This window comes from Sorex fumeus, unplaced genomic scaffold (genome assembly GCF_029834395.1).
Source record: "Sorex fumeus unplaced genomic scaffold, SorFum_2.1 ptg000122l, whole genome shotgun sequence".
Classification (NCBI taxonomy): Eukaryota; Metazoa; Chordata; class Mammalia; order Eulipotyphla; family Soricidae; genus Sorex; species Sorex fumeus.
Genome location: NW_026606179.1, coordinates 53,539,730 through 53,552,320, shown reverse-complemented (window position 1 = coordinate 53,552,320; position 12,591 = coordinate 53,539,730). Strand labels below are relative to the sequence as shown.

The following is a 12,591-nucleotide window of genomic DNA, read 5'->3' as shown; positions in this document are numbered from 1 at the left end:
GGTAGAATTATATTTTTTAAACTGCATATTTGATGTAAGCCGGTGGTCTTCAGCTGTGGGTCTGCAGATGCCAAAAGTAGAGCCACCGGTGTATAGATTATTTGGTAAGTTTGAGATACTTACACCTTTATACCAACTGCTGCAATCAAGATAACATCCATCACCTCCAGAATATTTCTTTGTGTCCTCACAGCAAACCCCCTTTTTGGTTAAAAAAAACAAAACAAAACAACAGTTTAAGCTCAACACATTTTATTGTTAACTGTAAGCATAGTGTTAACACGCCTTTAGAGCTTAATTTTTCCATCTTGCATAGCTTTACTCTGGGTTTTTTGGAGGGGGACAAGGTGTGTTGTTCCCTGAAGGCTACTCCTTCCTCTGTGTTTGGGGACCATGTGTTATAGGGGATCAGACCCAGGCCTCCCATATACAAAGCATGAACTCGATCCTTTGAGCTCTTTCCATGGTATTCTTACAGCTTGCTTTAATGAAGTAAGAATTTTCGAGATCCCCTCTGGAATTTGAGAATGGAGTCCTTGATCTTTTCCTGCATGTAGGAGGTTAGCATACTCAAGCTACCATTTGCTTAGTGGCCTGAGTCCAGTTAAAGGTAAAAGGTAAAGGCCCTCCCGTTGATCGTCGATATGCCAGACACAGTAACAACAAAGTCTCCAATGGAGACGTTACTGGGCCCGCTCGAGCAAATCGACGAGTCCAGTTACTGAAAAGAAAATATAAAATCTGAAAAGTGAAGCGATCTAGAGGATTATTTATTTTTTATTTCTTTCTTTTTGGTGGGGGCTTCCTCTGGTGCTGGAGAGCCGCTGGCAACTCTGTGGTCTTCAGAGGCCATGTGGTGTGGGGCCTGTACTCTGGCCCTGTGGGCACTTTCTCTGGAAGAGGCTTTTCGGACTCTGGGACCTAGGATTTGGCGTGTGGAGAACCCCCGAAAGCAAAGTAAGCGTAGAATTAGTGAGATTCGTGAGTTGGTTTTAGAGACTATTAGGAGCTACATGTGCGATAGGGTTTTATTGACTCATTCTTTTAAAGACTGTCTCATTCTCCCTCTGCCCTTAACAGGGATCTGGATACTGGCCTGGCGGAATCTGTGTCTACGTTGATCTGGGCTGCTCCTCGGCTCCAGTCAGAAGTGGCTGAGTTGAAAATCGTGAGTACAACCAGTTACAGTGATGCCTGTAGTGTGTTGTTAGAAAGGTTGTTTTATACATTTCAACTTATTTGACCAGGCATGTTGTGTTGCCTTTAAAATTAGCCTTAACCAGCCACACATGCTAGGGGAAAAGGGAGCTCAGATAGAGAAGGGAGCACCAAATAAAGGGTGTTGGGAGGATCCTCCCACGATGGGAGAAGCATGCTGAAAGTAGACTATAGACCACAAATGATTGCCACTCAATGCCTCTTTTGCAAACCACAACACCCAAAAGGAGAGAGAGAACAGAGGGGAATGCCCTGCCACAGAGGCAGGGTGGAGTGGAGGGGATGGGGGTGGGAGGGATATTGGGATCCGTGGTGGTGGGAAATGGGCACTGGTGGAGGGATGGTTATTTGATCATTGTATAATTGAAACTCAAGCACAAAATTTGTAAGTCTGCAACTGTACCTCATGGTGTCTCACTTTAAAAAAAAAACACACAATTAAAATTGGCCTTAAAATTTTGTTTTTTCCTCTTTTTCAGTCTGTTAATCAAAGAATATAGGGTTTGAGGAATATAAGTTTGAGGACTTGCTTTAAGTAGCAAAGTTCTGTATGTTCTCAGGGGTCTTAATTATTTTTATTGTAAATACATACAGAAAAATTTTGCATATCTAACGATAGTAAAGTTAAAATAGCATTTATTTGAGGTTACAAGTGTTTCATTTATTCATTCCACTTTTTTTTTCTTTTTTTTCACGTGGCTGTTAGAAGCTAGGTTGGTACTGGGGTACAGTGTTGAGCCAAGTGCCGTATCTTTCTTCCTTCAGTACCTCACATTCCCCTTCCCGGGGCTGGGGACTGGAGACTCCCTGATTTCATTTGAACTCTGACCATATTTTCTACCAGAGGTCTTTACAGATGCAGTTTTCTTTTTCTGTAATGCTCCTCTTTCCTAATAAATCCTTATCTTTTTTTTTAATCTGCTAGATAAGGCATTGCTTTTTTCTAGAAACCTTACCTGACTTTTTTTTATCAGATCTGACTGTTCAGTTACAAGTTATTGATGGTGGAATTCATTACAGCTGTGTTTGTACCCTTGTGAGAATTATGACTTTTCCCAGAAACTTAAAAACACTGTTAAGAGTAGAACAATGACTGTTTCTAGTAGTTGTATATGGTGTATATGTAATAACAGTTAATAAAAGTCTTGGAAATTATTGCGGTCCAGCATATAAGTGGATGAATAATGGACTGATGAGTACCCCCTAAAGTTTTACAGACTTGAACTATTCTATAATGAAAGCACATTTACTGTTGATCAGATAAAACTTGAAGCAGTCTGAATGGTTTCTGTATTTTGTTTTCTCTGTAGGTGGCTGATCAGCTGTGTGCCAAGTATAGCAAGGAGTATGGCAAGTTATGTAGAACCAACCAGATTGGCACTGTGAATGACAGGGTAATTAATGTACCTGTAAAACATAAAACTGCGTGGGGGGGAGGAGGTCATTTTATTGCCCGCAGAGCTTCTAGTGGGCAGCGAGTGTATGGCTGAGCTTGAGTTCAAAACGGGGAGAGGAAAGCTTGCTGGGGTTGCAGTACCCCCTGACCTCTGCCTGATATTTTCGATTGTGAAGTCCTGTGTCATTCTTGCTACATCTCCCCATGTCTCTGCCTCGGTGGAGGTTGAAGTGAAGTAGGAAGAAGAAGAGTGGAAGGATGCAAATGTGGAGGATAGAATGAGTCTTTACATGGCCCTTTGTAGCCAGAGAACGTAAGAGAAACATGGCACTTAAAATGTGTGCTTTGTGACCAAAATTATTTAACTGGTCCAGGAATCAATTTTTTTTTCTTTTTCTTTTTTTTGGGTAACACCCACCAATGCTCAGGGGTTACTCCTGGCTTTGCACTCAGGAATTAGTCCTGACAGTGGTCAGGGGACCATATGGGATGCTGGGAATCGAACCTGAGTCAGCCGCGTACAAGGCAAATGCCCTACCTGCTGTACTATATCACTCCAGCCCCTGGTCTAGGAGTCTTATTTTCCCCTTAATATAGCTTAAAATGAGGGGGGGGAAGCTGAAAAGCAAGATAGGTTAAGATTAGACTGATTGGTATGTGTGCATCTTTTTTGGGGGCAGGGGGGAAACAATCTTTTTATTCTATTTTATATAGTAGTTCACAATACTTGATTACATTTAATAGTTGAACACCAGTCCCACCACCATTACACTTTCCCACCACCATATTTCAGATGTTTCCATCCTGAACCCCAACCCCTGCCCCGAAGCAGAACCGAAATAATTTATTTTTGTATTGTTTGTTACGAAAAACCACTGAAAATGCTACCAAAAAGTTTCCTTAGAGGAAAGAGTGTGAAGATTGTTGTCTTTCACCCTGGGGTGATTAAACCCTTCTATGAGATCACTAACATGATGTTAAAGGGTGAGCCTGTGTGCATATAATATATATATATATCTGTGAAAAAAATATTTCCCTCTAAGATTGGTTGCCTCTTACTTTAAACCCCATCAGATGTGGTGTGGTACCCTTGGAGTATGGGTGGTGTAAGGTATAAATTGTCCTTGTGCGGCCGTGGTCCAGAAATAGGTTCACTCATAGATGAGGCTCAACCCGAGCATGTGGAGAGCAGCCATGAGCATAGTGGCAGTTGCGTTCTGGAGGTTTTCGGCTTCTGGGGGCTGGTTCCCTTGGGGCAGGACGGGTCTCACCTGCCTCCCTCCGAGGTGCCCCCAAATGAAATAACCTGGCACGGGGTCTGGCGGCATGATTATGGCGTGTGTCGTGTTATGCATCTTAAACCTGGGTCTTTGCTTACAGCTGATGCACAAACTGAGTGTGGAAGCCCCACCCAAAATCCTGGTGGAACGGTACCTGATCGAAATCGCCAAGAACTACAATGTTCCCTACGAGCCTGATTCTGTGGTCATGGTGAGTACAGGGTTCTTCAGAGTACAAAAATCAACCCCTCTGGATAGAGCTTTCTTTGAGGAAATAACCATATTTCCACTAACTCACATGGGAGTTTAAGCGTTTGTCCATTTAGTGCCTTTTTTGGTTAGCAATATATAGTTGTACACGTTTTAGAGTATTTAAGTCTCAGATGGAAACACTGAAAATGTACAAGCCTTAATACAAATATTAAGTGTCATTATTGCTTCTTTTTTATGAAATTGAAGGAATTGAGATGCCTGTGTATAGCATGAAACGTCCCAAACTAGATCTGGGAACATTTATTGGGTAGCAGACAGTACACAGAAAGTCAAGAATACGGAGCTACATAAAAATAAGTTTCATCTGGTTCGATTCCTGGGGCCACACCGCTGGGTGGTGGTCGTGTCCTGAAGAGGCTTCCAGCACATGGGGGTTGCAGTTAGTAGTGGGCTGCCACCATGCTGCACAGGCTGCCTGTGCCCCTGGGAACAGAAGCTCTTGAAATTGGTGACACGTGGCTCACAGCCGAGTGTTCCTGTAGCAGTGGCTCTCTGAAGAACAGGGCTCTCCTGGGGGCGCCTGTGTTTGGTTGCTGCTCTGTGTAAGTCTTTGCCTCTTGGAGGATGCCCGCTGCATCTCCAGTCCCACTCCAGTGCTCTCGGGGGGATTTGCTCGGGCTCTGTTGGGGCTGCCCTGCAGGCCACCCCCTCCACTCGTTACCCTCACATCCCACGGGAGTTTCTTCCGAGACCCCGCTAGGAAACTCCATTTCAGAGTCTGAACGGTGGGTTAATGACAGGGTTGTTTTGGTTTTTTTTTTCCTCAGGCAGAAGCTCCTCCTGGGGTGGAGACAGATCTTATTGATGTTGGATTCACAGATGATGTGAAGAAAGGAGGGGCCCCTGGAAGAGGCGGAGGGGGCGGATTTGCAGCACCAGTTGTGGGGCCTGATGGAGCAGTGCCAGTGCCCATGCCCATGCCCATGCCCATGCCATCTCCAGGCGCGCCTTTCGCATACCCACTTCCCAAGGGACCAGTAAGTCTGACAATCCTTATGGTGTACAAGTCGGTGCTGTGAATAGATGGAGGAACTGTCGGTTTTACGATGACTCAGCAATAAGCATTTCCCACAGCATGCTTGTTTTTGCTGTGGGAAAAAGTAACAGGATTTACAGATCTTTTGGTTCAACTATTGGTGGTGATGTGAGAAAATCTAAAGATTGCACTCAGAAAAATCTTATGTCCAGGCCCTGATGCTTACCTTTTGGACCTGGTGCGGGCATACTAGAAGCTTTTTCCAAAAATGCCTAAGAATGACTTATTTGGTAGGAAACCCTCTTTTTTGGTCATTGGTAGTACAAATATCGGGTTAGAATTTTTCCAAATCTGGGGCTGGAGTGAGAGTTCGGTGGGGAGGGCCTGAAATCGCTCCCTCGCACAAATACGGTCCCCTAAGCCCTGTGAGGCGTGATCTGTGAGCACCACTAGGTAAGACCCAAAACCAAATTTTTTTCCTTCCAAACCTGGAACCCTTCTGATCACATGTAAAGGTCTGATATATTAAGGGACTGAGGCTTTGGGCTCAATCTCACTCACACACCAAATTAAGATAAACGCTGACCATATCTTACTTTTCTCTTCCCATACCCAAAATATCAGAAATTAGAAACGGGAGACAGAGTCTTGATTCTGTCTTTCTCCTCTTTTGTAGTCGGATTTCAATGGATTGCCAATGGGGACTTATCCCAGTATTCATCCACCTCAGATACCAGCAACTCCCCCATCGTATGAATCTGTAAGTGCCTGAGCCTCTTTTATAAGCAGAAGGAGTGTGAACCCATGAAGAGAGAGCAAAATAATGACGACAGGGAAGGCAAAATTTTGATCAACTACTAATATCAATGCTGCTTTCGCTTTGGATTTTTATGTTGCTGAAACATTACCCTGAAGTGGGTGGTGGTGTCATTGGTGGCAGTGCTTGTCTTCAGTTAGGCCAGAGCTCTTAGAGAGTTCAGAAGAGATATTTAAAAACAAAACCCCTAGGCAGAGAAACACATTGAGATGGTTCTAGAATACCATATTAACCCACCAGTTTTAGCCCACAGTGTTTAAAGTTACTGTAACTCGCTAATATGTTAATGATGGCTTCCTTGAACTATAGGAAGCTTGCAAGAGTTTTGGTTCAGAATTTGATGTTTTTTTCCTGCCAGCCTGTTTCCTCCATTGGTGTGTGCTTTTGACACCTGTTCTGACGCATTTCATGAGAAAACAAACTGGTGTGGCATGTGCTGTAGAAAGTATTCACCTAGGGAGGTTCCCTCTCCTAAACTTGGAGTTCTTCCTTTCTGTCTTTTACCTTGGGTCAGGTTATTGTATTTTGGCCTTGCATGCATTGAGGCACAGCCCACAACTATTTCTAGAATGAGGTTGAAGATAGTAATCGATATTTGAGGGCTTGTTCTTGGAGATGAGTTCTTAGTGGCTTAGTGCTTTCTTTCTGTCTGGAAAGGTGATGGCATCAGACTAAGAAAGGTGTGACGGTGTGCTGAGAATTGCCTTTTTCCTTGCTTGGCACCAGAGTTCAGCTTGGTATTTTTCTGGTTGACGTCAGGAAGGTTCCAAGCGGTGAAGGGCTAGTTTCTTTGGAGCAGGTTCTACTGCTTCTGCCAAGCGGCTCAGCTTTTGGGTGATGAGCTTTCTCTGGTGACGCCTCGCCTTTCTCCAGTGGGTAACAATCTTTGTGTTCCAGGCTGATGACAGTAATGCTGATAAGAATGTCTCTTCTGCACAGATTGTTGGTAAGTGCCAGTCCAGAAACCCTCATGACTCGGTGCTGAACCCTCTACTTAATTACAATTACTGTTTCTCCCTCAGGTGTTCTGTGAGTAGAACACTGGGTGTTGGGATTAGTAGCATCTTCATTATGATGTTTTCAGTCACCCTCTCAGATCCTTTGTTTCTGAAAATACCATTAAAGGAAGTTTTTTAATGGTAGCGTTAAAAAGGTCCAATGAGCAGGTGGGCCAGCGGTCTTGGCTCGGAGAGCACTGCCTGGGGTGGGCTCCCCTTGAGGGGGGAAGTAGGGGAGGGGATTAGATGCCCAGCACACTGCTTCCCTTTCTGTTACCTTTGCAGAGTTTAAACTTGACTGATGGTATCAGTAAAGAGGATAGACACAAATGAAATTGAGTAACGGTTCAGTGACTTTTCACAAAGCAAGCATATGCACAAAGCCATCCACTCAAAAAGTGAAAAACTGTCAGCATTCTCGAAACCTCTAGTGGGTTTGCTTTTTAAAAAGTCAGAGACAATTTATGGACATCTTCATGCTGATCAGTAAATCCTTAATGTCTTAGGTTCTTGGACATTGTTAGAGTGAAATCAAGCACAATAAAAACAGCTTTTAAATAGTTTCATTTATTGTTGCCCAGGATTTTTTCTCAACGTTGTATAAGGAAATGATGATTACATAAATGCAGTGTGATTATAGTGTGTAATCACCCCTTTCAGTAAAACTATTACGTCTCCAAAAGTTGTTTCTTTTTTTGTTTGTTTTTTGGGTCGCACCCAGCGATGCTCAGGGGTTACTCCTGGCTCTGCGCTCAGGAATTACTCCTGGCTGTGCTTGGGGCACCAAATGGGATGCCGGAGATTGAACGCAGGTTGGTCACATGCAAGACACATGCCCTACCCGCTGTGCTATCACTCCGGCCCATTTGTCCCGACATTTTGACTTTTAGAATTAGGTATTATTTCTGCCAAGAGAATTGTGGGCTTTGAGCATCAGAACCAGTTCTCTGGTATCTCTGACACTGCCTTTTGCCCTGATTTACTTAGGTCCCGGACCAAAGCCAGAAGCAAAGCCCTCTCCTAGACCCGTGGATACCTACGATAACTTCGTGCTGCCGGAGTTGCCCTCTGTACCAGACACCCTGCCAACTGCGTCAGCTGGGGCCAACACCTCAGCATCCGAGGACATTGACTTTGATGATCTTTCCCGGAGATTTGAAGAGTTGAAGAAGAAAACATAGACACTTAAAACCCGGCAATATCACAAGTTCTGGGAGTTGAGACTGAGCAGTTTCTCCTTGTAACAAAGAATCTACACGACCCTGTTTCATCTCCCAACCATCACGGAGCACACTCTTCTCTGGGCTCTTCCTGCTCTACCAAATTCTGCTGCTTTCCAGTTTTCTACTGCTCACAGGAGACTAACAACTGGATACTTTCTGAGCTGAAGAGTGTCCTGTCAGTGTGATCCCAGTTCTCTCACTCATCCCACCGTCCTTCACAGGGAAGAGAGAGGAGGTGAGAGCGAGTGGGAGAGTTGCCAGCGCTGGCTGGGCGCGTGGAGGAGACACTTCACGAAGTGTTCTAGCCGTCGCTGACCCCTCAGTACAAGGCCAGGTTTACAGATATTTTCTCGCTCAAATCTGAATGAGAAAGAGAAGACTTAGGAAGCTGTTTTAACAGTTCCGGAAGCGGGGTCCTCTCGTTGGCATGTACACTACTCCTTGCTACAGGGCACTGTTCCACCTGGATCCAGTCGCAAAGCTTTTTTGGAAAGTTGAAAGCCTCTTTTAGTTCTGCTGGATTCTCAGGGAGCCCTCTGTGGCCTTTGGCTTTATTTTGAGTGCTGGTCCCCTTTTACCAGAGGTCAGCACTATAAAAAAATACTAGTTTTGTTTTTGTTTTTGTTTTCCCTAGAGCATGTTCTGTGGGCTGGCAGTACTGGCAAAGAACTGGCCTCACATTGTGCAGAATGACGTCACCATTCCAGGCCAAGGTGGACTTCCAGTTGCCTTAATAGAAGTACTCAAGTCTCTTGGGTAATGAGCTGGAAAGCCTGTAGAAGAGGGGTTCCTGTTTTCATTTGAAAACTTGATGATTAAGAGAACCTTTAAAACTAATCTCCGATTCAGATTCTAGTGCCCATGTGGCTGCAGTAGTTCTCTGCTCTCCTGGGTGTCTGCTCCTTTGCCCCTAGTGAAGGCCATCCTTCCCCGCGGGGCTGGCTGTGCGATGCAGAATGGGACGTTGGCCTCTTTCTAATTGTTTCTGTACATTCCTCTTTCAAGCAGCTTTTCTTTAATGTTATTGATTGGTTTGTATCTCATAGCTCAGTAGCTGAAAATAAAGTTAAAGATTCTGTACTCTGCTTTCTCCACTGCTTTGGTTAAGCAATGAAGTACAATTTTGGATTTTAGAAGAGGGTATTACAAGCATGTGACCACACAGGGCACAGCCAGATCGCACCTTGGGCTCCCTGCCTCCGTTTATGCCGGATCTGGAATTTGCTTGGTTCTTCTTCTGGACCAGGGCTCCCCATTATCAAATTTGTGCCTATTTTTATTTTTCGGGAGATGGAAGTAGGAAAAGAATCTGGGCCTCCTGCATGCACTCCAGCTTGTTGAGCTCACCCTTGAGCACTGCTTTTTTGATAAGCTGCAGTCAGCTCCGTGTGATTTCTCGTTTCCCACGGCCATCCAGGAACATGGGTGTGGAGTGTTCTCTTAGTGGGTGCTGGTTATTCTGTAACCCTTTCCCAACAGTGCTAAGACCCATAAACATAGGACTGGCAGCCAAGGGGACCTTGATTTCTCACCAGTAAAAACTCATAAACACCTGTAACTTTTCTACACAAAAACATTCAGAGTAATGAGATGGACTAGAATGAGTCAAGCAGGGCATTACAATGGCTCACCTTTGGAGACGTCCATCAGTGCCCGCTGCTAGTCTGGCTGTTTGCCTGTGTCTTCTGCTGCCTCTGGATTCCTAACAAACTTGAGAGCTTCTGTAGCAGGATGTCTGTGAGGGCAGCTGCTTTCTGAGTCTTCAAGAAGAAACAATGACAATAAAAATTCAATAAAAAGAAGTGATCAATAGATACTATTTTCTTTAATTTACTATTAGGTGTTAGAATGCTTCTACAAGGGCCAGCTGCTTAAAAGATAATTGGGTATAGAATATAATGGAGCCTTGGAAAATTGGGTTTCCTAGGAAAATGGTTGGCAGAGCTGGAGAGACTAAGAACTGAATGTGCTGCTGTTCCTCTGCATTTAGACTGGGATCCTAAAAGCAGTTACATTTGGGCTTTCCCAGTGAAATTTTTTTAAAAAATGGTAACATACATATTTCAATTGCCAAGGTAGAGTTTCTTACCTTAAGGAACTTTCTTTCTTTTCCAAATGCCATTAGAATGGCAGAAACAAAAAGGTTAATGATCACAAGTACCATCAAGAGGACACTGGTGAGGATCAGAAATGAGCCCAACACTGGGTCTAAAGCAATGACCTGGAAAGACAGTGAGACACTTTTGAGCTCAAACAATGATAGTTGTTTACTATGGGTGTCTACTATGGGGAGGGGAGGGAGGAAGGAGTATTAGTAACTAATACTCTTTCTGAAGTGAGTATTAACTACAAATACCACCTTATATCACTTTCACTGTACACTTGAAGGTGGGGGGAGCAGCAAATAAATTGATCAGGTATGAGGGTACAAGGTCGACCCAGTGTCCTTAGCAGTAAAACAGGATATAAGATATAAAGATGAGGGATTGAAGCTGTCATACAGTGGGTAAGGTGCCTTGCATGCAATCAACCTGGGTTCAATCACTGAGAACCGACAGGAGTAATTCCTGAGTGCAGAGCCAGGAGTAATCCCTAAGCATTGCCCAGTGTAGCCCAAAAGAAAAAGTAAAGGTAGTATTTAGACGGCTTCCTGGAAGTAAGAACCAATCAAAACGCTGTCTGCAGAGTTGATATTCTCCAGAGCTGTCAGGCTGCTTTGTAAGCAGTTCTGGTGCAGTTCCATCCCACCACACACGATGCAGGGAAGCAGTCCGGGGCTTCACCTTTTCATGTTGAGTGATTCCCATCAGGAGGCCAACCACAGCCACAATTGAGCTGAAAAATGTCCTGTAGTCGGAGATGGTCCATCCAAACAGTAAGTTAAACTGGAAAGGAGACAGCTCCATCAGATAGATTGTGGTTCTTTCTATCCTGCATGCTGAATGATGATGAAGCCAGCAGAACCAACGAACAGAAATGTAAATTCCTTCCTGGCCACTAAAATAACTCTCTTAAAAATAATTTAAAAAATTTGTGTTTTAACCAGTTTATTTGACATTGACATGATCCTGTCAGCTGTTAAACCCCACTTTAAGATGAGGTGATTTCCTCATCTCTAAAGAAACTCAGGGCCGCTAGTTCCCTACGGAACCAGAATTGAAGCTCAGCTTTATTCTCCCCATTCTCCAAAACTCCCTGCTAACTGGGCTGACGTCTGCACCCTCAGGACCTGTCGATGCCAGATGACAGCAATGGGGACAGGTAAGGGGATGGGGGCTTACGGCTATGGCATAGCCCGTCAGCAGGATCAGGATGACCAGCAGGAAGCCCACCACCTCATCCCAGGCTCTGCTCAGTGACCTGCCGATGACCTGCAGTGCGGGGTCACGATGCAGAAGGCTCCATAACTGAATAGTGGCCAGCAGAACCAGGAAGCCCACAAGGTAGATGACAGCCGAGTTCACCTTCAGTGTCTCATAGAAGCTGATGAACCTGCAGGTAGCCGGGAGGTGACAGTCACTCCACTGAACAAACCACAGGCCACCCTCAGGCCTGGGAGTGGCAGCTTCCCCTTCTACTGTACACCCAGCAATGCAGTTCTGGGAGCTCAGCCACTCTGTAATAGGACTTGGGTGACATGAGAAGTGCTGGTGAGTACATGAACGCAGGTGTCTGGGCCAAAGACTACAGTTCTGTCGACAAGTTGTGAGGACACCTTGAAATGGGAAGACCTTGGTTGACTTCATCTCAGAGATTTCTGGTTTGAGCTTAGGGTCTCGAAAGGAGAGGAATTCCTTACTTTGGCGTGTTTCCTGTTACATCCTACATGGTTCTGGAGCCATAACCAGGACCTTAACCTAGGGGATTTCATAGTGCTGAGAGTAGACAGGGAAGAGATGGAGGGTGGTGCGTTTGCTTTGCACGCGCCCGACCTGGGTTTAATTCCTGAGCACTGCCGGGAGTAATTCCTGAATGCAAAGCCAGGAGTAACCCCTAGGCATCACCTGGTGTGACCCCCCCCAAAAAAAAAAAACAGCTGGGGTGTGGTTTTCACCAAGCAAGCTTTATTACGTGAGAGCTGCATTCAGAGTTTTGTTTAGGGGTCACGATACTCAGGTTACTCCTGACTGCTCAGGAATTGCTCTGGTGGTGCTCCAAGGGACCATATGGAATTACTAGGGACCAAACCCAGGTCAGCAGCATGCAAGGCAAGCGCCTTTGCCACTGTACTAGCTCTCCGGCCCGAGTTCATAATTTTATATGGCAGCATTCAGTTCGTTGGAAGGACCCCCACAGTTACGAGCAGTTGACACTTGATGGTAATTCCTAGATGCTCGCTGCCCCGCAGCCACTGCTGACACCAAATGGCACAGCCTGCTGTCCCTGAAAATGACCTGCAAAGGCCTCCCT

The 12,591-nt window shown here is 45.0% G+C and overlaps 2 protein-coding genes across 4 annotated transcripts in view; one reads left to right on the top strand and one right to left on the bottom strand.

The window, feature by feature from the left end:
- IST1 (IST1 factor associated with ESCRT-III) overlaps positions 1 to 9,981 on the top strand; it is a 31,983-nt gene extending 22,002 nt beyond the window's left edge. For 2 of the 3 annotated variants that reach the window (XM_056136627.1, XM_056136626.1), the window contains exons 4-10: positions 1,081 to 1,168; positions 2,529 to 2,612; positions 3,995 to 4,105; positions 4,935 to 5,144; positions 5,820 to 5,903; positions 6,858 to 6,906; positions 7,946 to 9,981. In XM_056136627.1, the coding sequence (XP_055992602.1) occupies positions 1,081 to 1,168; positions 2,529 to 2,612; positions 3,995 to 4,105; positions 4,935 to 5,144; positions 5,820 to 5,903; positions 6,858 to 6,906; positions 7,946 to 8,139 (820 nt within the window). In that variant the 3' untranslated portion in view covers positions 8,140 to 9,981. The remainder of the gene's footprint in view (positions 1 to 1,080; positions 1,169 to 2,528; positions 2,613 to 3,994; positions 4,106 to 4,934; positions 5,145 to 5,819; positions 5,904 to 6,857; positions 6,907 to 7,945) is intronic. The other variant, XM_056136628.1, reaches the window with a different exon arrangement.
- The window catches only part of PKD1L3 (polycystin 1 like 3, transient receptor potential channel interacting), a 43,920-nt gene continuing 41,156 nt past the window's right edge, over positions 9,828 to 12,591 (bottom strand). The window contains exons 27-30 of the mRNA XM_056136135.1: positions 11,463 to 11,673; positions 10,965 to 11,066; positions 10,271 to 10,402; positions 9,828 to 9,941 (exon numbers count right to left, since the gene is read on the bottom strand). Coding sequence (XP_055992110.1) covers positions 9,828 to 9,941; positions 10,271 to 10,402; positions 10,965 to 11,066; positions 11,463 to 11,673 — 559 coding nt within the window. The remainder of the gene's footprint in view (positions 9,942 to 10,270; positions 10,403 to 10,964; positions 11,067 to 11,462; positions 11,674 to 12,591) is intronic.